The sequence below is a fragment of the Haliotis rubra genome, unplaced genomic scaffold (genome assembly GCF_003918875.1).
Source record: "Haliotis rubra isolate DU_JTF1 unplaced genomic scaffold, ASM391887v1 Scf48, whole genome shotgun sequence".
Classification (NCBI taxonomy): Eukaryota; Metazoa; Mollusca; class Gastropoda; order Lepetellida; family Haliotidae; genus Haliotis; species Haliotis rubra.
In genome coordinates, this window is record NW_025767168.1 from 2,987,932 (window position 1) to 3,014,037 (window position 26,106).

Genomic DNA, 26,106 nt, shown 5'->3' on the forward strand with positions numbered 1-26,106 from the left:
ACACATGACTAGGATCTATTAACACTAGTGTTGGGAATTGGTTAAAATCTCAAAATTGATGATTGGTTCATTACCACCGATCAATCATCGAAAATAATTGGTTAGCGTCATTTATGAAATTTGTTAATGCACAAAAAAATAAGGAAAAAAAACGTAGTTATTTTGGGGTGTTTTGGGCAAAATTTTGGCTAAAGGATGACTAGTATGTGAGGAACATAAATTCCTTGGTGTCTTTAAGATGAATTCAATCATGACTTGGAACAAGCTTGTAGTGCTTATGAAATGTAATAGATAAAACCAAATATTGTTGATGAAAACAAGTGTTCCAGAATTGTTGTGTTTGTTTATGAGAAAACATGATCGATTGCTTAGTCGTTTAGTCACTGCGACCAATCTTCGATTATTTCAATTAATCGGACCACCACTAATTTACACTATTCATGAACATAATAAAAACATAGTTCACAGATATACATGTATTACAATTTAATCCAAGGCAATGTTAGTGTTGGGACCACCCATACACCGGATCTCAATGTATAAATCACTTGCACTGAAGGATAACATGTACCATAACCACATACCACTATAGGTTAGATGATAACAAATATCAAAGGCACCACCCTATCAACCCCGATTTCAGAAAATTAAGAAAATATGAAACATATTCATTCCATGTAAATCAAGGAAGTTTGTCACTTTGGTCAACACAATCTCTAATACTTCTACGTGCTATATAGAGATACAGAGACAGAAATGGTTTTGCTTCATGATCTGTAATATCATGTCTTGACATCAGCAATGAGCAATGACTTGCATGGGTATCTCTGTGACCAAAGAAGTGTAAATTGCTTCTGTGATTTGTCCCCATTGTAATAAACCTTAAAATCAATACCTCATTTTATTCTCACTCCCTAGTTTAATAAGTCTTGGTTTCCATGGAGCCCACTTTTCGACTCTGTCAGAGGAGAAAGCTTCAGGTAGTATCGTGGTTGGTACTGCATGATGGGACTGAAGGGAGTACTGGGCTGCCATCAAACCCGCCTTTATGCAAAGGTCAAGGTCATGACCTTTAACAATTGCATCTATCACTCCAGCTGCAAAGCTGAAAACCAAAGCAGGGGAGGGTTAAATAGCATTCTGGTGAACATTTTTCAGTTTATTCAAGGTAACATTTGACATGTGTTCTCTTGGTGATACATGTAACTTGCAAGGTTCACTCATGAAGTTATTGGAACATGTTAATAATGTTTGATAATGTCATTTAGTTAATCTAATCTATTAAGAAAAAATCAACGTGTTAACGTTATTCAACCTTTTAAAAAAGAAACGAAATGTTTACTTGAGCATAAATGAAAACCCAAAGGTCTTCTATGGTGTGCAGACACAGCGTCAGAATTGGAACCTCATGAATTATTTAGGTGCCATGATTGGTTGGAAGTTTATGGTTCATTGCTCCAATGGGCACTCAGGGATGATGTTTACAGATGCTGATTCTGACACAAGCAGGCCATGAAATATATATGCCAACTTGACCTTCATCAGGTAGGGTAAGAGGTCAAGGCCACCTGTGCAAAGCCTGTAAGTGCATATGGGTAGTGGGGTAGCCCAGTAGTTAAAGCGATCACTCGTCACACTGAAGACCCGGGTTTGATTCCCCACATGGGTACATTGTATAAAGCCCATTTTTGGTGTTCCTTGCTGTGATATTGCTGGAATATTGCTATAAGCGCCATAAAACTAAACTCACTCACTCACTGTAAGTGAATTATTAAACAAGCAGAGTAATGAGCCTACCAGTCCCCGGCCCCTGACACACTGACGGTGGTGCTAGGCATCTGGGCGGGGCTGCAGGCGGGGTAGTGAAGAACGCTCACATCATCGCTGTAGGTCTAAAACAGAACCATTGTGGGGTGTGAGGAGATAAGTGTGTGGAAGAGAGATGTATTTGTTTACTACAGTTAGTCTGGTTTGTAATACTTGGAGTTAATAACGATAAATATTCAAGTAATCAAGAGGCCAAGAGATTACTCAGTTATCACTGGAGAGGAGCAGTAGGGCTGGTCTCAGCACTGTTATTTTTGCCCTAGCTGATTCTATGTAAAAACAGAAATTCATGCCCATTTCTCAGATACATTCAATGCTTTTCATTTCCCCGCAGAACAAACAACCAGACCCTAAACAATTTCTTCTTCATGGCCTCTCCCTCATAGTGCTAATCTCCAAGCAACACTGAGACAAAGAACAGAGCCCTCAAACAGGCGCGACAAATAGTCTCTTTGTGGTTTAATGCTACAGTCATCCAGCTACTGTATATTACTGATATCGTGTGATCCTACGTATAAGACAACCCCCTCTACCCTCTGATTTATATACCCCGTCTATAACACAACCATTGTCGAACCACATCATCAGAGCATACAAGATATCCTTAAATTTGCAATAAAAACATGCTTGTGTCACAATATTTTCTTATACAATAACTGGTCATGTATAACTCCAGCACATGGCACCTTTTTGTGTGATGACACATTAAAACACAAATTTGTGACATTGATACTATGCACATAGATTAGAATCTGTAAATAACTGCCATTGCAGTAACTAACATAATAAGCATCGATTTCCTCAACAGTAACATTAATACACACCTGCTTGTGTTTGGTGGGGAAGACAGGTTTGTCTCCCAGTCTGTGACACAGTAGAACTCCATGACAACCAAGCGTTACCATGACAACTGGTATGCTGTCAGCAAGATCACAGCAGTATGGAAGACATGCATCTATAACATCATCCACACTGGAAGTGTCAAGAGAGATTGTCTCTGAAATAAAGAAGCACAAATAAACACTAAAATCTCCATATATTCCATGGTGAGGTGAGGTGAAATTGGGTTTATTGTCGTGCTTGAGAATATTTCGCTCATATGACGACGTGCATGCATGTGTATGTGTATGTGCGGCTGCTTGTACTAGCCCAGACTTAAACTGGTTTTATAGTGCTAGCCCACTGAGATACCATGCCGCAGTGAAGCATGAATACCCCACTCAGACACATTATACTGACTCCCGAGCCGACCAGTCCTTGTTGTACCCATTAATGCCGAGCGCCAGGCAGGGACCAACAAGTACCACATTTTAACGTCTTTTAGTATGACGCGGTCGGGGATCGAACCCGCGACCTTCCACTCTCCGGGCGGACGCTCTAACCACTACACCACGGAGGCGGTTTATATTGCATGGAAGAAATGTCATAAACCTGAAATACTGCATCGGACAGCCCAACAGTAGCATTTGAAATCATGGAACCTTGCACCCCCAAAAAATACTTAAAAGGTAAAGAAAATAGACTAAGATTAACAGAAGACACTGACTACTTGCCTTTTTCTTTAATCAGATGTCGTGAGTGAGTGAGTATGGTTTAACGTCGCTTTTAGCGGTGCAATGTGTGAAGCTCATTTCTGGTTTCCCCGCTGTGATATTGCTGGAATATTGCTAAAAAGCAGAGTAAAACTAAACTCTCTCACTCGCTTTAGCAACATTCCAGCAATATCACAGCAGGGGACACCAGAAATTGGCTTCACACATTGTACCAAAGTGGGGAATCGAACCCGGGTCTTCAGCGTGACGAGCGGATGCTTTAACCGTTAGACTACCTCACCGCCCCTGTCAGTCATGATCAAACAACACCACATGGAAAATATTAGGCACAATACAAATTACAGTCAACAGCATCCAACTTTGTAAAAACATGTAGCAGCCAAACATGAAGATAAAATATGAGATAATATGCCCCCTTTTTGTACAGCCATCCAGTAATAACACCCAATGATCTATTCCAGCTTAGCTCCCCATCTTCAACCCCACTGGGGTCACTGGGACCTTACCGACATCAGCTGGGGTTTTCCCTCTAAACGCTGCCCACATCTGCATCAGCTCTGCCACGTTTGGCGACGTGTATGTCATGTGATCTCGGGCCGAAGTAGAGTACGGCTTCAGTGCCTTGTGGATGTCTGCTGGCTCAAACCAAACTGGAAGAGAACCATGGTATACAGTAATGGTTGGTGATAACGTCGCTATATAGAGGCACTGTTAAGTTAAATTCCATTATCCTGTTTGTTTAAATCCAGTAGCCGTGATCACACAGTGATCATAGTGATATGACTATGGTAACTCTCACACATTGAGTGAGGTGAGGTGAGGTGAGGTGAGATGAGATGAGGTGAGGTGGTGAGGTGAGAATATTTGGCTGAGGTGAGGTGAGGTGAGGTGAGGTGAGGTGAGGTGAAATTGGGTTTAACGCCGTGCTTGAGAATATTTCGCTCATATGCATGCGTGTGTATGTGTATGTGCGGCTGCTTGTACTAGCCCAGACTGAAGCTGGTTTTATAGTGCTAGTCCACCGAGGTACCATGCCGCAGTGAAACATGAATACCCCACTCAGACACATTATACTGACTCCGAGCCAACCAGTCCTTGTTGTACCTCCTTTGTGAGACATGACTGTAGTAGGGTTAACATCCAGTGATAAAACTGAGTCTTGCCAATAACAGACCTGCATGACAAATAGATACTACTTACCAGGCACCTTGTTTTGACTACAGATATCACAGATGTACTCTATTGTCTCAGCGGGAATGTTGCCATCGACACACACTAATGGAGCTTGAGAGAGACTTTCTCTGTACTGGGACACCTGTAGCACAGTAATCAATCAGTACCATCTATCTCTGAAAGAACATCTGGTATTTGTGTGTAAGTTTGTCTATTTATTTGCTGTTTAACACCACATCTCAGCAATATCAATATTCCAGCTATAGGATGGTGGCCTGTAAATAAACAAATCTGAACCAGACAATCCAGTGATCGACATTGTGACCATCCATCGATGCCAACAGTTCATGACTCATGCAACCAATTGATATTGGTTGCCTCTAACAACCAGGGGCGGTGTGGTAGCCTAGTGGTAAAAGTGTTCGCTAGTCACGCCAAAGACCCGGGTTCAATTCCCCACATGGGTTCAATTCCCACACAATGTGTGAAGCCCATTTCTGGTGTTCCCTGCCATGATATTGCTGGCGTAAAACCATACTCATTCACTCACTCTAACAACCAACACAGGCAACTGAAAACAGGAAACCCAGCATAGTTGTTAAGATATGTTGTCTCACATTTCACTGCACAGACAATCTGAAGTGTTGTCACTGACACTGTTGTTTTCATATTGCCAGACACTACACATGCCCTCTCCTATTAGAGACTGTTGGAGACTGACCATGTGTGGTGTGATGTGAGACATGATCTCCATGTCCCCAACCCCGAACATCATCTCGCCACACTGCTGCAGCACCCCACAGTATACTGCTGTACTCCGCCCCTCCAGCTCCTTCACCCCAGACAGATCCTGCAACACAAGGACAACTCAGATGCAGTGTATGCCACCGAACATCGCCCCAGACAGATCCTGCAACACAAGGACAACTCAGATGTTGTGTATGCCACCGAACATCGCCCCAGACAGATCCTGCAACACAAGGACAACTCAGATGTTGTGTATGCCACCGAACATCGCCCCCAGACAGATCCTGCAACACAAGGACAACTCAGATGTTGTGTATGCCACCGAACATCGCCCCAGACAGATCCTGCAACACAAGGACAACTCAGATGCAGTGTATGCCACCGAACATTGCCCCAGACAGATCCTGCAACACAAGGACAACTCAGATGTTGTGTATGCCACCGAACATCGCCCCAGACAGATCCTGCAACACAAGGACAACTCAGATGCAGTGTATGCCACCGAACATCGCCCCAGACAGATCCTGCAACACAAGGACAACTCAGATGCAGTGTATGCCACCGAACATTGCCCCAGACAGATCCTGCAACACAAGGACAACTCAGATGCAGTGTATGCCACCGAACATCGCCCCAGACAGATCCTGCAACACAAGGACAACTCAGATGCAGTGTATGCCACCTAACATTGCCCCAAACAAATCCTGCAACACAAGGACAACTCAGATGTTGTGTATGCCACCGAACATCGCCCCAGACAGATCCTGCAACACAAGGACAACTCAGATGTTGTGTATGCCACCGAACATCGCCCCAGACAGATCCTGCAACACAAGGACAACTCAGATGCAGTGTATGCCACCGTACACCGCGCCAGACAGATCCTGCAACACAAGGACAACTCAGATGCAGTGTATGCCACCGAACATCGCCCCAGACAGATCCTGCAACACAAGGACAACTCAGATGCAGTGTATGCCATTTTTCGCCAGGATCTCCACCCTGACACCCTGTTAACCATCTCCACCCTGACAGCATGTTAACCCTCTCCACCCTGACAGCATGTTTAACCTCTCCACCCTGACAGCATGTTTAACCTCTCCACCCTGACACCATGTTTAACCTCTCCACCCTGACACCATGTTAACCCTCTCCACCCTGACACCATGTTAACCTTCTCCACCCTGACAGCATGTTTAACCTCTCCACCCTGACACCATGTTAACCCTCTCCACCCTGATGCTCACCATGTTAACCTCTAACATGACACAATGTTAACCCTCTCTACCCCAAACACCCACCATGTTAACCCTCTCTACCATGATACTCACCATGTTAACAATCCAACCTGACACCATGTTAACCCTCTCCACCCTCACTCATCATGTTAACCCTCCTAGCTGACACAATGTTAACCCTCTCCACCCTGTTAACCCTTGCACCCTGACACTCACCATGTGTTGACAGTTATCATGTAGGGCACCTGTATGGGAGCCCCTCCCTACAGCTGATACAAGCAGTGGACGTGATCCAAGATGAGAAAGGCAGTCTGCGATGTTGCGCCCGACACCACCAAATGACTGCCTCAAACTTCCAGGATATGTTGCGCCATTAGACTGAAAATGTTCACAAAATTAGACTGACTGAGTTTAGTTTTACGCCGCTTTTAGCAATATTCCAGCAATATCACGGCGGGGGACACCAGAAATGGGCTTAACACATTGTGCCCATGTGGGGAATCGAACCTGGGCCTTCGGCGTGACGAGCCAACGCTTTAACCACTAGGCTACCCCACCGCCCCCACAAAATTAGAACATAAATACATAGAACATTTCTTACTAACATTTTCAAGTTCAAGCAGTTCTGTGGCAATATCACCCACACTGTGTATCCTTGTTGGGAACCAATGGTTGAAGTGACATAGGCCACCATAATAGTCTTTTAAACTGGCTGTAGGTGCAGTCTAGAGGTAAATGGGTCGCCTTGTTTTACTGAACACTAAGAAGCAGGAAAATGGTGAAAAATGTAACACACTCACATAAATCTCTGTGTAACACGCACTATGCACAACAATACTTACCTGTACACGTTTTTGTCCCAGCTGAGCATAGAAGTCCACCACTACGCCGCCTACCACAACCTGTTAACATCATCTGAGGTCAACCAAAGATGAAGGTCAGGTTAACCCTTCACCAACAAAATCAACTGTCACATATTGAAATATTTACATGCACGAATATAAACATTTGGATTTCCCTGCCACCTCAACCAACCTAACTTCATAAATGTACTGAAAAAAATGTACATAAGCTCTAAGTTTGCAAAATATCTAGTAATAAAGTCTGAAAACATTCAGCAAAACATATTCTTCACAATTACGTTAAAATGAGTACATTTGAATTAAGGATTTGGATTTGATAATGAACTATGGTGCTGACTCAGAGTATGCGTTTTATTCGTTAGAAAGTCTCAGTTACTTAAGTATCAGTTACTAATATATGCAAAGATTCCCTTGTACAAAATTATCCCTTTTTCACATGAAGAAAAATACTCACTGGTCTTGACTGCTTTTCTTTACCACTTTCTTCGTGTTGAGGCCTCAGAATTGATGTTTTAGAGTTATCTCCCCTCAACTGCATATCATTCAGTGCAGAGGCTATCTTGCTTCCAACTTCAGCATTGTTCTTTATCAATGCAATGTCTGGATTTCATCAGGAAAATTACCCAAGACACAAGAAAACCGCTAAAGCAAACTTTAAACAACAAACCAAACTCAACAAAGAAAACCGCTGATACAAAATGAAATGGTTTAAAATTTGATCCATGGCATTGATCCATGGTGTTGTTTCAATGTAGGTGTTTCATAGGTTAACAAGTCTAAATATTGACAGATGGAATTGATCAAGGACAGATAACTCTGACTGAGCAACAAGTACCCCAGATGTCCAAGAATCATATTTGAGGTTCTTTGTCATGTGATTGAAGTGAAGAACGACACTGTGATATGTTGAGTCAGGATAAGAAATAATACAATATATTTGACTCTTTGTGTTAAAATAACAGTTTGTCTCATCTTCAAGTCACCTGATTACATAAACTTATATTTATATCTTGTGCCACAATCTATGCATGTATTTTCTTTCTAATGCTAGGCTGACAGCCCTAGCAACATATCAGTAAGGCGGACTGGAAGTAGTTCCAGGGTAAACGTTATTTCAGTTGTGAAGATAGTATCTGATCACAAATGCATCATACAATGAAACCAAACGTTTTCCTTCTGATCCTGATGCCCATTTGCAACAAACCCTGACACAGCTTGTTTTACAGAAAGATACTGGCTTGTAGGGAAATTCCCTTTGTGAGTACATTGACACGACTCAGTATGAAAGGAGTGACATCTTTTCCACAAATACCTTGATCTCTGAAACAAATACATGATCCAGGTAAGTTTGTCTGTTTGTCTGCACTCACCAATATTCCATCTGTACAATAAATATCAAGACTGGATCAGACAAACCAGCACTTGATATTCTGAGCCATAATCCAGCTAACTTTGTGAGTGAGTGAGTGAATGGTTTTACAACGCTTTTACCAATATTCTTGCAATATCACAGCAGGGGAATAAAGAAATGGTCTTCACACTGTACCCATGTGGGGAATCAAACCCGGTTAATGTGTTAGATCCTATCATTTGGCAAAATCATTTTGTAATTAAACACTGTCAAAACGAATGCTGGTTGTGATCAGGGAATTCAATTCTGGCGAAATATAGACGCAGACATCCGATACTTCAGGCAATCATCTCACTGCTGCCTAGAGGGACAGTGTCATTGAAAGGCTGTTCTAATCTACTTCTGGCACCCTTGAGTAAACGTCTCTCAAAAGATAGTCAGGGTTGGATTGGTTTCCCGGTGTTGCGATAACAACTGATAAAAACTCAGAGACGTTAACTTATTAAGATAATCATGATAATGCCAATGAAGGCATCAGTAGCAATGAACATTCCAGTAGGAAGCCAAAGTTCATAGTTGGCTATCCGCATATATTTTGCTACAGTTCTAAGAGCATGACGTGCGTCATTTGTACAATGTGAAATCCATTTGCGACAAGCACTGGATGCAGAAATGATCAAAATACTACGTTAACCACACCATGTCACGGCAATTATCTTTCAGGTCTCACGATTGTTCAACCTTGAATCTGTCATAAAAAAGCTCCACATAACAATATTTAATCAGTCTATTTTCATATACAAAGGTACATTAAGTAATGGTTTGAAATGTTTCAAAAAATTGTAATCTGACTCTCAAATGACTGTTTTTTATCTTCTTATTTTAATTTTGAATATCACAGTGACTCCCAAAACTTGATATCTAGGGAGAACCCTGTTGAAGTATCTTACATGTAGGTATAAAGGGATATTCTAGCACGACATTGTGTGATACTCAATTCTGATTGGCTGAGAGCTCATCAAAACCGTACTTAAATGGCAGTTGAAGACCGCTCATTAAAGTGACCGATTCACCGCGTATGAATACAAGGAACTTGTTGACCCTATTGTTTGTAAACAAACATGTTGGACATCAGCAGCATCTTTGGTGTTTTTGAAGTAAAAAGTGAATGGTTTGAAGAAGAAATTCTTGACCCTAATCCCAGTGAAGAAACTACAAAGCTGGAAAATCCGTCAACAGCGCAAAAGGGCAGTATATTCAAACCGGGTCCAGATCTAGCGGGCATGACGTCGACAAAACACGTTTATGTTGTTGAAAATGTCTTATCTTGTTCATTACACAACCTGTCCCTCAACGGGACGATTCCAAGCGATTTCCAGGAAAAAGGACCCTTCATGCCTTGTACTTGCGTGCCAAACAGTTCGGTTTTAAAACGCCTATCAGTCGTGCTAAAATAAAGATAAATCTACTCTGTTTTCAATTTTGCGGTCCTTTATCATTGATTTAAGACCGCTAAACGTTCAATTTAGCGGTCTTAAATCAACGATAAAGGACCACAAAATTGAAAACAGAGTAGCTTTATCTTCTAATTAGTTATACTTGGTGCTGAATCCTTACCCTGCCTCAGAAATTGCTTGCTGTATTGCTGACTCAATTATCTCCCCTGATGCAGCAAAGGATTCTGGGATGGGTACAGCTATTAGGATTCCACTCCCTGTGTTCAGCTGTAGATTTGATTCTAATGGAAAAAGTAGCATCTTTTTACATGAAATGGCAGATATAGTGGGTTCCAGAACTAAAGCTGTGTTTGTGATCGGTCTACAGTTTGGTAAGTTGAATTGAATTACTCCATCAATATATGCCACAGTCTCCAGCTGATTAAAGGCACAGATAAAGTATCTTCAGTTTGTTCCAGCCACAAGTCAGGGGTGAGCTGTTTCCAGCCTGTAATTGGAGTCACTTGTGTCCCGAGACCAGATCTACGTAGCATCCATTGTTGAATTATCATCAGGAAAACCAAACAGTGTAACATGATGGCTGGATAGCAGACGGACAATTTTCCCTCACCATATTGAGTCTGTATCAAAGAGTTTTTTCAAGAAATCCAGACTCATTTTAGAATTTTCTTTGTGGGAAACAATGTCATAACTATGCACAAAGCAGGTTTATAACAGACATTTTGGAGGTCTATGTTTCACATTGAAGAGAACTATCTAATCTTGAACATTTATGGAAGCGAATTGAAATCAAATAATGAAAGGTTAAACTGTCTTTGTAAATGTTCATAATCTTCAGGATTCTGTCGCCATGACTACTTACCTATAAGACCTGCAGCAGATGTTGCTGTTTGCACATTATAGGGTGACTGGAAGCCGCTCTTTGATGTGAAGAATGCTGGGAAATCTCTTGAACTTCCAAATGTGGCTACACAAACTCCTTGAGTTTCCTGAAACAAAAATATACTTTACTTCTTATTAATACATGGCAATGTATATTTTGATTCCTTCAATTAATGCATTTGGTTTTAGAATGCTCTACCCAGGAATACTCTATCACAAATGTGTAATGGTTATCTCCCAAAACAGAACTGTCTAATGTTGGCAACAGAAGATCACAAGGCCTTTACAGCAACATGCATGCATGTCTCTGTGTGGTTGCTTGCCTGGAATAATACAGGTGTTATTTGCCACAGTCCTTGTTCCATCCCTTATTGTCAACTACAAGGCAGGGTAAGCCCCATCTTTTACCGCCTCTTGGGATGACACGGCCAGGGAATGAAACCACCAACCTTTCTGTCTCTACCCAGTAGACCACAGAGACGGTCACTGAAAGATTTGAGGTGATGAAGGTATGATAGAAGGGTTTCTGACCAGGTACTCAAGGGTACGTCCTATGGGTATTGACCTATGTCAAGTATTGACTTGACTGAGGTCCACTGATGTCCATGGACAAGAACAGTCACTGGTGTGCAGCCCAGCTCAGTGAGGTCAGCACTGATGTCCATGGCTGGAACAAGAAGAGTGAGTGAGTGAGAGAGAGATGAGATGAGTGATGAGATAGAGGAGAGTGAGAGATAGAGAGAGAGAGAGAGAGTGAGAGAGAGAGAGAGAGAGAGAGAGAGAGAGAGAGAGATTGGTCTGGCCATACCTTTAACAGTATATTGGTTATATTGTGATGTGTTAGCTTGATGTTGTTGGAAAGCCCACAGTGGTCCAGGTCTCAGATATTAATCACTTTTGATATTGAGTGAGTGATTGAGAACAGTTTTACACAGCTTTTAGTAATATTCTAGCAATATCAAAGCAAAAACAGTTAAAATGTCAACAGTTTAAAAAGCAAAGACAGCCACAAAACAAAAATATATTTTCTGCACAAAAAATCCAACCTAAGAATCAGCTCTAACAAATTGCACAAACATCCTCCTCACAACATCACTGCAACAAGAGCCCTGCACTTGACTTTGGGTTGGATGAGCTAATATAACTGTATTTCAAGGGCGAAATATTGAGATGGATGTTTGGAAAAGTACCAAAGAAGGAGATCAAAGTGGAAGGGATGATGCTCAGAAATATACAATTACTGATAAAAGAATACATGTGATGACAACTTACAAGTTTCAGCTCCCCTATGAACTCCACCTATCCCCCCGGTAACGAAGATGGGAATGCCCATCTTGTGAGCAACCAGCATTGTGCCTGATACTGTTGTACCACCACTCTGTCCCTGAAAAACAACCACCACTGGTTGTCAAGTATAATCACCTCATTCCACTACATCATGGCGATGTAATGATCTAACAAGAGAGCGCCACCTGTAATGGCGACGGGTAGACGTGGGTAACATCATGGGGATAGAGATCGAACATCATGGGGCTCGTATTGGTCTGAATGTACAACCCACCAAGAAGAAACGTCTATGTGTACATGGAATTAAACTTCGCGGGTTTTTTGTGCCCGACAACAGTTACAGCACATTTTGATGTGCATAGCTGTCCTGTTACTTATGAGCGGCAACGTGGAGAGCAACCCCGGACCACGCCCGACCAGGTTACAGCTATTCTGCAAAGCATACAGGCCAACCTACAGTCTCTACACAGTCAGTTTGATAAATTTGAGAAAACCATTGAAGATATTAAGAAAGATCAAAACGAGATGTGGAAAATTATAGAAAAACTTGAAGAGGAAAATATATCCTTATCTAACAAACTGGAAAACCTTGAATCACAATCCCGAAGAGACAATCTGATATTCTTTGGAATAAACGAAAACGCAAATGAAAATTGGTCCGAAAGTGAAGAAAAAGTTAATGAATTTTTAAAGGAAAAACTCAAATTCAGTGAGAGTGAAGCAGCACGCGTGAGTGTGGAGAGAGCTCATAGACTGCCCACAAGGCACACTCCCCGGCCAATTATAGTTAAGTTTTCCTCATACAAGTGTAGAGAGCAGGAGGGTGGGGTGGGGGTTTTCCCAGCAATTTTGTACATAAAATTATATAAAAAATTATGCTTAAAACTTATGAGTACGGAGGGAGGTCATTGATTTTGTACATGACATGGGGGTGGGTGGGTGGCACTTACTTTGTACATAAATTTGGGGTGGTGGGGTGTCATTCACATTGTACATGCTTCTCCATAAAAATCATCATCATCCCTCCTAGTTATACATTAAGAACCGTCCCAAAATATGTGTCAAATGCAAGCGTCGAAATTAACAGACGTTAATACGCTAAATACCTTGAAAAATTCATAACAGCATTCAATTTTTTAATAAAGGACCACTTTTTACCGTCCAGTGATTTTGGTGATTTAAGCAGAAATTTTTTGAAAATGGTCGTATAAAAACATCGTCAATCTTGAAAATTTTAATATAAATTGTATATCTATATAATTATACTATCTCACGGTATGCACTCCTCTCTCTTGATTCGACACTGAGTGGAACGATGTAAACTTTTTTCCCAAGGCTAGTCTTGTCTATCCGCCCAAGCACTCCATGCTACCCTCATTATAAGACAGCTTCCTTGCTCTCATGCAAAGCATGCGCCATGCATCACTAGCTGCCCACGTGGCTATCTCCGAATCATCATTCTCATTCTTGGAACCACTGGATAATATCCCACTTGGAGAATCTGGATAGCGGGGAGGATGGGCGGGAATCCGTCGCGTGAGATAGGATAAGTATATAAATATACAATTTATATTAAAATTTTAAACTTATTCTATCTCACGGTATGCACTTATCCCACGGTCGGACGGCGGGACGCAGATACCCTGTGTCTTGACAGTGCGAACAGCAGGAACTGTGTAGAGTGGAAATGACCGTAGATAGCGATGCACAAGTGTGGCCTGTTACACATGCACGCAACTCATATGCTTGTGCTGAGTTCTCTTGAACTCCTTGGCTTACTAAGCACAACGTCTCCCAGGGAGAAGGGTGCTCCCGAGCAATGTGTTCGGCCGCAACCTCCGGTGGAAGTCCGATGAGCAGAAGTGATGGCCATAGCCACTCTCCGTGAATACCCCTTGGCGATTAAGGACTTCTGCAGATGTGCCAAACGTGCAGAGACGGTGTGAAGGGAAACATGACGCCGATCTGAGTGAGGGTGTAACAGTATGTCGTCCCGATCGGGAAGAGGAACTGGGTTTAGGTCTGCGACCTGTGCGAGATCGACAAACCAACTCCTGACTGGCCAGTAAGGCGCGACCAAAATCTGCTTGGTCGCTCGGAGTTTCTGGATTACTCTGGGTAGAAGAGCTGGAGGGGGAAAGGCATAAGCGTTGAGTCCAGCCCACGAAATCGCCAGAGCGTCGAGATCCCACGCTAGTTGGTCTGGTATCGGCGAGACAAACTGCGGGAGCTGATGGTCGACTTGGGGCATTGATAACGGGAAGACCAGTTCCCGAAAGATCTGTGGATTTAACTGCCACTGCGTGGGAGACGGCCGTTAGGAACGGGACAGCGCATCTGCGATGACATTCCTGACTCCAGGAATGTGTCTGGCTCGAGCATCGATGGCAAGGGAGTCGATCAGATAGAAGAACCGAAACGCCAACTGAACAAGGTTCGCCGAACCCGTCGACCCGAGATGGTTGATGTACCAAACGACCATGGAGTTGTCTGTCTGAATCAGCAGGGAGGACCCCCGAAGTTCCATTGCCCAATGTCGAATGGCGAGAAGAACCGCCAAGAACTCGAGTTCGTTGATGTGCAAGTCCTGTTCTGCGGACGACCACAGCCCGGCTGTCTGATGATGAAGAAAGTGAGCCCCGATTTTGAGCGACACGTCAACGAACAAGTGGTGCGTTGGAATGAACGGCATCAAACAAACTCCGGCGCAAACGTTCTGTTCAACAAGCCACCACTGAAGAAAAGGACGTAAGGGTTCGGGAAGACGAATCAACTCCTGGAGATTCTCTGAGACGAGATACGGATGCAGGAAACGCTGCAACAGACGCAGTTGCAATTGTCCCCACCGTGTCAATGCCTGTGCCGATGTCAAGAGGCCCAAAAGTTCCTGTCACTGTCGTAAGGTCCTGGCCTGCGACAGTGCTAACGGAACTAGTCGTTGAATCTTCAGCCACCTGTCTTGGGGGACGAAAATCAGGCACTGGTGCGTGTCGAAAGTTGCTCCAATGAATTGAAGGGTCTGGGTCGGTGTTAGTTCTGACTTTGCAGCGTTTAACAACCAACCTAGTTGCCGGAGTAGCTTCGTACTGAACTCCAACTGACGGTGAAGAACGACTGGGTCTCTCTGTGCCTGGATGCAGTCGTCTATGGAACTTTCGAACACGACCCCGTGGAGATGAAGAAACCTGGTGATCGGCTTGGTGATTCTGGTAAATAGCCACGGGCCGTGGAAATTCCAAAATGCAGGAGGGTCCATTGATAATGGATCTCTTGGAATACGAATCGGAGGAATTTCCGCGAATCCGGATGAATGGGCACATGAAGATAAGCATCTTGAAGGTCTAGGCTGACAAGAAAATCCCCTTCAGGATGGTGCGAAGAAGGACGATCGATACCATCCGGAAGTGAGGTGGGCGCTGGAGAAAGTGGGCATTGAAAAGTTTCATGTTGAAAATGAGTCTTAGTTTTGTGGAGTTTTTCTTGGGAACCAGAAAGATGAGTGCTGGGCGCCGGACCGAGAGATTGGACTGCACATTTCTCTATGAGCGTACCTATGGCGGAGTGAAGAACCTGGACCTGGTCCGCTAGGTAGCTGCAGTGTACTGGATGCACTGTCAGCAGCGGACGTCCGATGACTGGAAGGTGATAGCCTGTGGCGAGGAGGTCGGTCACGAAAGGATCGTCGAGTACGGTCCAGTTGGGAGCGAACCTCCCTAGTCTCCGCCCACTGAAGAGTCGTAAATGGGGACGGCTGGAGGCGGCAGTTCCCAGTCGTGCCCTTGTTTCGACCAGTCACTGCTTGGGGGCCCCATTCCCAACCCGGGAGTCAGACTTGGGAGGACATCGGGAAGAAGTGCCACGGGAGGACCTACTACCTCTAGCTCGGGACGAATGGCCACAAACACCCTGACGCAGTTCCGGATGAAATGTCACGAACCGTGGAGGCCTTCTCTGTATCATGGAAATTTGCAGATGAGACTTCTGGAGTTTCAATAATTCCACCGAAACTTGAAATTGAGTGTCCCGATCCACCTTTGTCGAAACTTCCCCAATCATGCCATTAAACATGGATTCTGCAGACCACGGTTGACGGAAGAGTTCAGCCTTAAACCTGTCATCCCATGAAGACAAATTGAGTGGGCCGCGACGTCAAACTGCCAGGAGATAGCCAAGGAATTGAGACAGCTGGTCAGGTACGATCTGAAATTGGTCCAGTATAAGGGACATACAGCCTCTGATGTAAGCATCCTGATCGGTGAAAGAGTGCTCCACTGATGCAGCAACCGCGTCCACCGCCGAGATGATGCAATTGATCAAGGGTAAGGAACGACGAATAGCTTTGTCCATGTGAGACAGTTCTCTATCCTCAACTAGAAAAGCTGAACAAGTCCTGTTTCCGCAAAGTGTTTGGACATCCTCATCCACCGAAGGGGTAGTAGCAAAGGTCTGGAAACCATGGGAGTGAGCTGCTGGTAGCAAAACCTAGGCGAAGACAGACCATCCTTAATCCGTTTAAGGCTTTTAAAGGCATGATCCAAGGATGTAGTGAGATGAGCAAGACAAGGCCAAGGTAGGAAGGTAATAGATGTCAAGTCTCGTTGTCTCATGGAGAAGGAATGAGATAAATCCCCCGGGTTCTGTGACATAGGGAGGTGGAGTTTCTCCACTATCCAAGCTAAAACTTGAGGTTTATCGACAAAATCCAAACTTCCCTCTGGAGAATCCACAACCGAATGTGCTCGAGACGTAGGATCAGGTGGAACACTAGGACTAGAGGCCGTAACAGATGGTCCGAGGGAAGGAGCATTCCCCATAGAGTGAGCAGCCTGTTGTTGATTCCAAGTAGTAGTAAGAGCACTTAACATCGCAGCCAGATCTTGGGGAGGAGTAGTTTCCTGTGCAGGAGTCCAGGAATCTGGTACAATCCGAGCAAAGAGATGCGAGGAGGCAGGAGTCCCGTCAGAAGTCATAGCACGCTGAGATCGCAACTCGGAAAACCGTTGATTAGATCAACGATCCGTAGAACCATTTCTACGTCTGGAGGGGGACGAACCGTGAGAGGATACACAAATGATGACCCGCTGAAGAGAACGGGAGATATCACAACGATAACGACGATCCCAGGACGATAGGCAGCAGTCAACCATGTAGGAGATCTAGGTTGACGGGTCGAGTGCGCAGAACCGGAAGTCTCATGACGAGAAGACGAATTCCGAGGAGGTGACTTGGAACGATGAATCGATCTCAACGAAGCAGAGGGAGGCGGGGTGCTTAGTTGAACGCTTAATGTGTCAAGAGTGGCGCCTCGGCGATGAAGTAGACCTATCAGGTCTATCCGTGCACAAATCTGAATAATAATAGGAGACTGATCCAGACGACTCGGTGAAAGCTGCGTCTGTGCTGAGGAGGTGTGACTGTAGGATCCAACAGAGTTCGGGGAAGTACTCAGATGATCCAGAGAGAGGCATTCCGCAGAATACCGCTTGGAAGAAGGCCGTTTCGGCGAAAGTCTATTCACCACATGCCATTTTGGTGAACATTGTTTCGACGAAGTACGATTAGGTGAAGTCTGTTTAGCAGACGATCGATCCGGAGAATGCTGACTCTTAGACTGGTGTTTCGATGAAGACCGGTTCGCCGAAAGCTGTTTCAGTGAGAGCCAGTCCCATTCTGGGGAACGCCTCTCGAAGGCAAGATCCTTGCATTTATCGCAACGACAGTCCCGCTTTACACTGTCCCATACACAATTCCCATGTGGATCACTTGCTGAGAACACTTTATTACACCGGGAGTATTTTTTCCTCTTCTTTGGCTGGTCAACTTTCCCCATGTTGTAGACTAAGTGGAAAAGGTTGAGCAAAGCAAAATACATCCACACTTGTGTGCGACAAGAAAGAGAATGATGATTCGGAGATAGCCACGTGGGCAGCTAGTGGTGCATGCCGCATGCTTTGCATGAGAGCTAGGAAGCTGTCTTATAATGAGGGTAGCATGGAGTGCTTGAGGCCTAGGGAAAAATCTTTACATCGCTCCACTCAGTGTCGAATCAAGAGAGAGAAGTGCATACCGTGAGATAGGATAAGTTTAAAAATATACTCAGTTTGGAGTAACTTTCCTTTATTTATTGACAACAATTAAAGAAGAATTCTGAAATATAAAATCCACAGTACTTATAGCCAATCACATGCTTAGTATAACATCAGGATTTTCAGATTTAATGATGGTGGACCTTAGCAACCGCATGCATTTGTCAAATTTGGCATTTATGATCGAACATTATTACAAATAATATGATAACAAACTACTTAAAACGAAGGGTGTGAAGGGGAAAGTGGTGAGGAATTTTGGAATTATTTTTATGTTTTTGCTTATTGAAATTTCGTTTAGCTTGAAGCTTAAGCAGTCTTTTGCTTTTGCTTTAAAAAGTTAGTTCTAACCCTGAAATGGTTTATATAGGAGAGGAATGACTCTAACAACAAACAGTCAGAGTAAACAATGCACCCTGTAAACTGAGACAATGGCCAATGTCAACTGTTGATAAACTGTAGCTTAATTTCAGAAACAGGGAAGCAGCTAGAGACATTTCAGGTTCTCTAGCCCAACAAAACATTTAGTAGCTGTGGGCCAATGGGCAGTCAAATAATTCCCACAGTGTAGGGATGTACTGATTGAATAAACTATTAAATGTTTCTATGGCCTACCTGTATTCAATCACAAGTAAAACTATCAAGAGTTGGAGATGAACTAAAGGCCCTACTTAACATCGCAGCCAGATCTTGGGAGGAGTAGTTTCCTGTGCAGGAGTCCAGGAATCTGGTACAATCCGAGCAAAGAGATGCGAGGAGGCAGGAGTCCCGTCAGAAGTCATAGCACGCTGAGATCGCAACTCGGAAAACCGTTGATTAGATCAACGATCCGTAGAACCATTTCTACGTCTGGAGGGGGACGAACCGTGAGAGGATACACAAATGATGACCCGCTGAAGAGAACGGGAGATATCACAACGATAACGACGATCCCAGGACGATAGGCAGCAGTCAACCATGTAGGAGATCTAGGTTGACGGGTCGAGTGCGCAGAACCGGAAGTCTCATGACGAGAAGACGAATTCCGAGGAGGTGACTTGGAACGATGAATCGATCTCAACGAAGCAGAGGGAGGCGGGTGCTTAGTTGAACGCGAATGTGTCGAAGAGTGGCGTCTCGGCGATGAAGTAGACCTATCAGGTCTATCCGGTGCACAAATCTGAATAATAATAGGAGACTGATCCAGACGACTCGGTGAAAGCTGCGTCTGTGCTGAGGAGGTGTGACTGTAGGATCCAACAGAGTTCGGGGAAGTACTCAGATGATCCAGAGAGAGGCATTCCGCAGAATACCGCTTGGAAGAAGGCCGTTTCGGCGAAAGTCTATTCACCACATGCCATTTTGGTGAACATTGTTTCGACGAAGTACGATTAGGTGAAGTCTGTTTAGCAGACGATCGATCCGGAGAATGCTGACTCTTAGACTGGTGTTTCGATGAAGACCGGTTCGCCGAAAGCTGTTTCGTAGAGAGCCAGTCTAATTCTGGGGAACGTCTCGAAGGCAAGATCCTTGCATTTATCGCAACGACAGTCCCGTTTACACTGTCCTATACACAATTCCCATGTGGATCACTTGCTGAGAACACTTTATTACACCGGGAGTATTTTTTCCTCTTCTTTGGCTGGTCAACTTTCCCCATGTTGTAGACTAAGTGGAAAAGGTTGAGCAAAGCAAAATACATCCACACTTGTGTGCGACAAGAAAGAGAATGATGATTCGGAGATAGCCACGTGGGCAGCTAGTGGTGCATGCCGCATGCTTTGCATGAGAGCTAGGAAGCTGTCTTATAATGAGGGTAGCATGGAGTGCTTGAGGCCTAGGGAAAAATCTTTACATCGTTCCACTCAGTGTCGAATCAAGAGAGAGAAGTGCATACCGTGAGATAGGATAAGTTTAAAAATATACTCAGTTTGGAGTAACTTTCCTTATTTATTGACAACAATTAAAGAAGAATTCTGAAATATAAAATCCACAGTACTTATAGCCAATCACATGCTTAGTATAACATCAGGATTTTCAGATTTAATGATGGTGGACCTTAGCAACCGCATGCATTTGTCAAATTTGGCATTTATGATCGAACATTATTACAAATAATATGATAACAAACTACTTAAAACGAAGGGTGTGAAGGGGAAAGTGGTGAGGAATTTTGGAATTATTTTTATGTTTTTGCTTATTGAAATTTCGTTTAGCTTGAAGCTTAAGCAGTCTTTTGCTTTTGCTTTAAAAAGTTAGTTCTAACCCTGAAATGGTTTATATAGGAGAGGAATGACTCTAACAACAAACAGTCAGAGTAAACAATGCACCCTGTAAACTGAGACAATGGCAATGTCAACTGTTGATAAACTGTAGCTTAATTTCAGAAACAGGGAAGCAGCTAGAGACATTTCAGGTTCTCTAGCCCAACAAAACATTTAGTAGCTGTGGGCCAATGGGCAGTCAAATAATTCCCACAGTGTAGGGATGTACTGATTGAATAAACTATTAAATGTTTCTATGGCCTACCTGTATTCAATCACAAGTAAAACTATCAAGAGTTGGAGATGAACTAAAGGCCCTTGCTTAATGGGTATCTGTTATTTGGGCTTCAACTAGTACAGTAATTAAGTTGGTCTGACCTCACAATACTTATAATACCCATACCAGTCACCCAAACAGGTGTTTTTCAGGCTTAATGATGTCCTAACAGACCCCTACCTGAGAGAGGACGACTGGGAAGTCTCTGCGTGATGTTTTCACCAGTCCATCTCGGGACCCCAGCCATTCAAGTTCACTACTGGTCAGGCCTGGAGGGGAAAGTATAACACATTTGAAATGTTCCTTGTCTTTCTCCTCTCAAATGTTTTTTTTAAAGATTCATATGAAAACCATTTCTTCTTGGGATTCATTGACCTGTGAAGAGGTCCGGGTTAGAATTGATCTTCGGAATCGGGTGGTCAGGCTCGATGACTGGGTTGACACATGTCATCGTATCCCAATCGCGTAGATCGATGCTCATGCTGTTGATCATTGGATTGTCTGGTCCAGACTAGATTATTTAAACCTTGTGTGATTATGTAAACCTTGTGTGGGGATTCCTGCTTAGAATCGATCATCAGTAGACTAAACATATTGGAAGAGGACAGTTAGTGAATTGGGTGGTCTATTTGGATGACTTGGTTGAATATGTCATTGTGACCTGACAGCATGGTTTATGCTCATAAGTCTTACTACCATTTTGTTTCATCAAGGCTTCATATTTACAGGTAACATGGCTGGATTATTGTTGAGTTTGCGATAAATGTGAAATCAGCAAAGCATAGATCTCCACCTTCCAACGGAGATTCCAGGTAAGACTATACGTCCCAGCCCTCAGGTTATCAATCAATGGATTGTCTGGTCTAGGCATGGTTATTTACAGACATGCCACCATATAGCTGGAATATTACTAAGTGTGGTGTTAAACAACAAAGAAACTACTCGGAACTCACCCACATGAACCTGTCCTTTAATGACAGCCACTGTGGCAGGAACACTGCCATTTTGTCGAATGATATCTTCCACTGCCTTTGCTGTTCTGTAAACAATTACAACTGAACCATGAAATGTGCACATCACTCACCACTGATGTACTGTACAGACTGACTGAGTTTGGTTTTACGCCGCTTTTAGCAATATTCCAGCAATATCACGGCGGGGGACACCAGAAATGGGCTTAACACATTGTGCCCATGTGGGGAATCGAACCCCGGGTCTTCGGCGTGACGAGCCAACGCTTTAACCACTAGGCTACCCCACCGCCCCCTGTACTGTACAGAACAACAATTTCAACTTCTACATGTCCCAACAACAATGTTACATAAAGTCATCTAATACCTTCATATGTTGTGTGCCTGATACACAATATGCACAGAATCTACAAAATCAATGTATCAATAATTTACCATCTATTCTTTAAATGATTATGAGCACCTGCAATACACCTTTGAGTGAGTGAGTGAGTTTAGCTTTACACCGCTTTTAGCAATATTCAAGCTATATCACGGCGGGGGACACCAGAAATGGGCTTCACATATTGTACTCATGTGGGCAATCGAACCCGGGTCTTCGGCATGACGAACGAACGCTTTAACAAGTACGCTACCCCACCGCCCCAATACACCTTTGACCTCCAATGCACATGGTCATGATGATGCCAGACTTGGGGGGCAATGGCACACCCGGAGAGTGAGTGAGTGAGTGAGTGAGTGAGTGAGTTTAGTTTCACGCCACACTCAGCAATATTCCAGCTATATGGTGGCGGTCTGTAAATACTCAAGTCTGGACCAGACAATCCAGGGATCAACAACATGAGCATCGATCTGTGCAATTGGGAACTGATGACGTGTGTCAACCAAGCCAGCGAGCCTGACCACCCGATCCCGTAAGTCGCCTCTTACGACAAGAATGGGTTACTTAAGGCTCATTCTAACCCAGACCTTCACGTGTCACACCTTGAGAAGATTGTTGGTAATACACCATAACATTCATATCATCGTTTGTCTAATAATTCCTCACACAGGTCCCAAACCGTCTACAACTTACGATACGTTGTCGGGGTAAGGCATGCCATGGGTTATTATAGTGCTCTCCAGGGCAACAACAGGTTTCCCAGAATGCATTGCATCCTCCACTTCTTGCGACACTTGCAACAGGCCTGAGAGGAACACAGAAGGTTCATTTGTATTACGTCTTCAGAGTAAATTCAGATGGAGTATCCACCGTTACTTTCTGTTAATTATAAAGGCAGATTGACATCTTAGGCCCCAGAGTAACGTCGTACTTAAGAATATTTCTCTCATATGACGACGTGCATGCGTGGATGTGTGGCTGCTTGTACTATCCCAGACTTAAGCTGGTTTTATAGTGCTAGCTCACTGAGATACCTTGCTGAAGTTAAGCATGAATACCCCACTCAGACACATTATACAACCAGTCCTTGTTATACCCAACAATGCCTAGCGCCAGGCAGGGACCATAAAGTACCATACTTCAACATCTTTTGGTATGACATGACCAGGCATCGAACCCGCAAGCTTCCGCTCTCAGGGCTGGCGCTCTAACCACAACACCATGGAAGCAGTTTAATAACTGATTAACTGAGTGAGCGAGCTAGGTTCAACACCCCTTTGAACACTTTTCAAGTTATATCACAATATGTCGGTTTGTTGTTTAACCCTGCACTCAACAATATTCCTGCTAAATGGCAGTCGTCTGTAAATAATCAATTCTGGACCAGACAATCCAGTGATCGGCATCATGACCATCAATCTACGCAATTGGGATATGATGACATGTGTCAACCAAATCAGCGAGCCTGATTACCCGATCCTGTAGGTCGCCTCTTACGACATGCATGGGTTGCTGAAAATGATTAGTCTAGATGTATATGGTTTGGAATTCAAAACCACAATAAACATTTTCAGCATGTTGAAGGGAAACAACTCTGCATGACAGGACCACCAGTGCACCTGATGAAGAATATGATAATAATGCATAAAGAAGTGGATATATCAGCTTAAATAGCTATTATTTATTTACTAACTACAGTAATGCTAAGTATGAAAAGTCACATCTATACACATACCATTTTTACTAACAGCTGATCCATGACTCAGTTTGTGTTTATGTACGGAGGGACATATGTTGCTTTTATATCCCGATATTTTCCTGGCAATCAGCCGTGACAACTGCTGCCCTCTGGTGCCGGTGATCAGGGACATCACTATATGTTCCCATCAGACCTGCAGACAAATTGACATTTTAAAGTTTTAATCGTACCACCATCCAAAAGGAGAAAGAAATTACTGTAAATCATGAAATTAATGCGTCACGAATCTAATGCGAATGCGAGGGTCTAGTCTAAAATCCCTCCCGAAATTAATGTGAGCTCAGGAATCTGTGTCGATGATAAAGTGTGACACCATGAATCTTTGCTGTTCATTTTCTTTTCACACTTATTACCAAATAACCTGAAATTGAACTTGTTAAGCAACGAATGGAAATGAGCTGACGATGTTTTGATTATGCTGTCATGTTTGATCACGTGATTGCTTGCTGCTACTTCTCTTATGACAACATGTATAAACATAATCTGACTTGAAAGACGCAAGTCATCTACCATAGTACAACAAACAAGTGGCTGGAGAATGTCCAGTCTGGCTGATGTGCTTGAGTGACTTTAAACAATGACCAGTGATTGATAATTACATGCGGCTTGAGACACCTGAAATGAGGAAGTGACCTGTATTGGTGTAATGTGTAGTGTCAACACTTCCACTAATTATGTACATTATTACATAATTTGCAATAAAGACGACAAGAGATTTACGTTTTGTCTTTTATTAGGTTCTCAAAAGTAGACATGGTCAGACTGAAATGCATCATCATAATAATGCGTGAAGAGTACAGACGCATTTTTCGCATTAATAAAGTGCTCGCATTAATTTCATGATCTACGTACAGTTCATTCTCTTTCCACAGAGGTTACTTGTCATATCTTCCTTCGAACCTCTGTTCTAATACATGGTGCGAGTGTTCAGGGTTCATGATTGGTTGCAATCAGATTTAGTTGTGCAATCAGCAACGTTGTTTCAAAAGTGATCATTCGCAAGGCCTCGGTAATTTCTGTAAGCTTCGGGAAAACTAGAACCTCTTCCCCTGCTCGATGCGCAAAACGTTTCTTCTAGACAGAACTCAGTCATGTAATGGCGGATCAACAGCGTCTCCATCGCCCTCGTTGACAACGGACAAGCTAGCCATTAAATGTCTTGTGTGTCACATCAACACAAATCCCCTGTAGAGGAGGGATATTTGTGGCCCAACATTTGCTTTTATTAGTCAAGTTGGATCTAAGCCGATGTAAAACGTGTTTTGATTGGATAGAAAGCAGGGAGATCATTCGTGTTGCGCTTTTTTGCCGCTAGGGGATTTTACGAGTACCGGGAAATATGGCCCTATTAGAACAGAGGTTAGTAGGAAGATATGACAAGTAACCTCTGTGGGAAGAGAATGTGTACAGTACTACTTCATAGCTATCAATTTTCAATGAAAACAATAGACAACAGGTCATGCTGAACAAGATGATTGTTTTACAAATTAAAGTATCATTAAAGTGCAAAGCTATACCGTTCATGAAGAATATTGTTCAAGAAGTAAGTTGTTTCAACACTTGCATCTTTAACATTGACTTTAAAAACCACTTCAAAATGTATTTATCATGTCCCAAGATAAAACTAAAACGACTTTTAAAAACTTAAACATTAACTTTCGTTATACATTTATATGAAAATTCAAAAACAATTTCGAAGATGTATTAGAAACTGATTCTTTAAGCTGCAAATTTGCAACCCAATAGTCAATAATTGTAGAAGAGTTAAGAAGGTAAGAGTTACATGCCCCTTCTCATTGTAATCATTCCCGAAGATGCAACGTGGCGACAAATTAACTGAACTTGACATTGGTTCTGTTATTGCAACATAATTATAATAACATAAAACGTTTGTACATTGAACTGTCATAAGTATTTCATGCTCAACAGACACACACGTTAGAACGCAAACATTCACCAGCTGCTACCTTCGATGGATCAACTTCCGGAACAGTGAGTCTGTGGGTTCGA

At 43.2% G+C, this 26,106-nt stretch overlaps 1 protein-coding gene across 1 annotated transcript; it reads right to left on the reverse strand.

Moving 5' to 3' along the window:
* Positions 1-471: 471 nt before the first annotated feature.
* Positions 472-26,093, reverse strand: LOC124291039 (pseudouridine-metabolizing bifunctional protein C1861.05-like). Its single transcript, XM_046727938.1, has 20 exons — positions 26,064-26,093; positions 24,073-24,229; positions 23,031-23,142; positions 21,938-22,023; positions 21,165-21,253; positions 12,364-12,475; positions 11,689-11,758; positions 11,623-11,656; positions 11,072-11,198; positions 10,370-10,490; positions 8,636-8,721; positions 7,856-8,001; positions 7,381-7,440; positions 6,755-6,916; positions 5,275-5,403; positions 4,581-4,695; positions 3,887-4,030; positions 2,652-2,824; positions 1,798-1,892; positions 472-1,105 (listed from the first exon to the last, which is right to left on the reverse strand). Exons 2-20 carry the CDS (start codon positions 24,206-24,208, stop codon positions 889-891), a joined length of 2,214 nt encoding a protein of 737 aa, XP_046583894.1. The 5' UTR covers positions 24,209-24,229; positions 26,064-26,093; the 3' UTR covers positions 472-888.
* Positions 26,094-26,106: the final 13 nt, after the last annotated feature.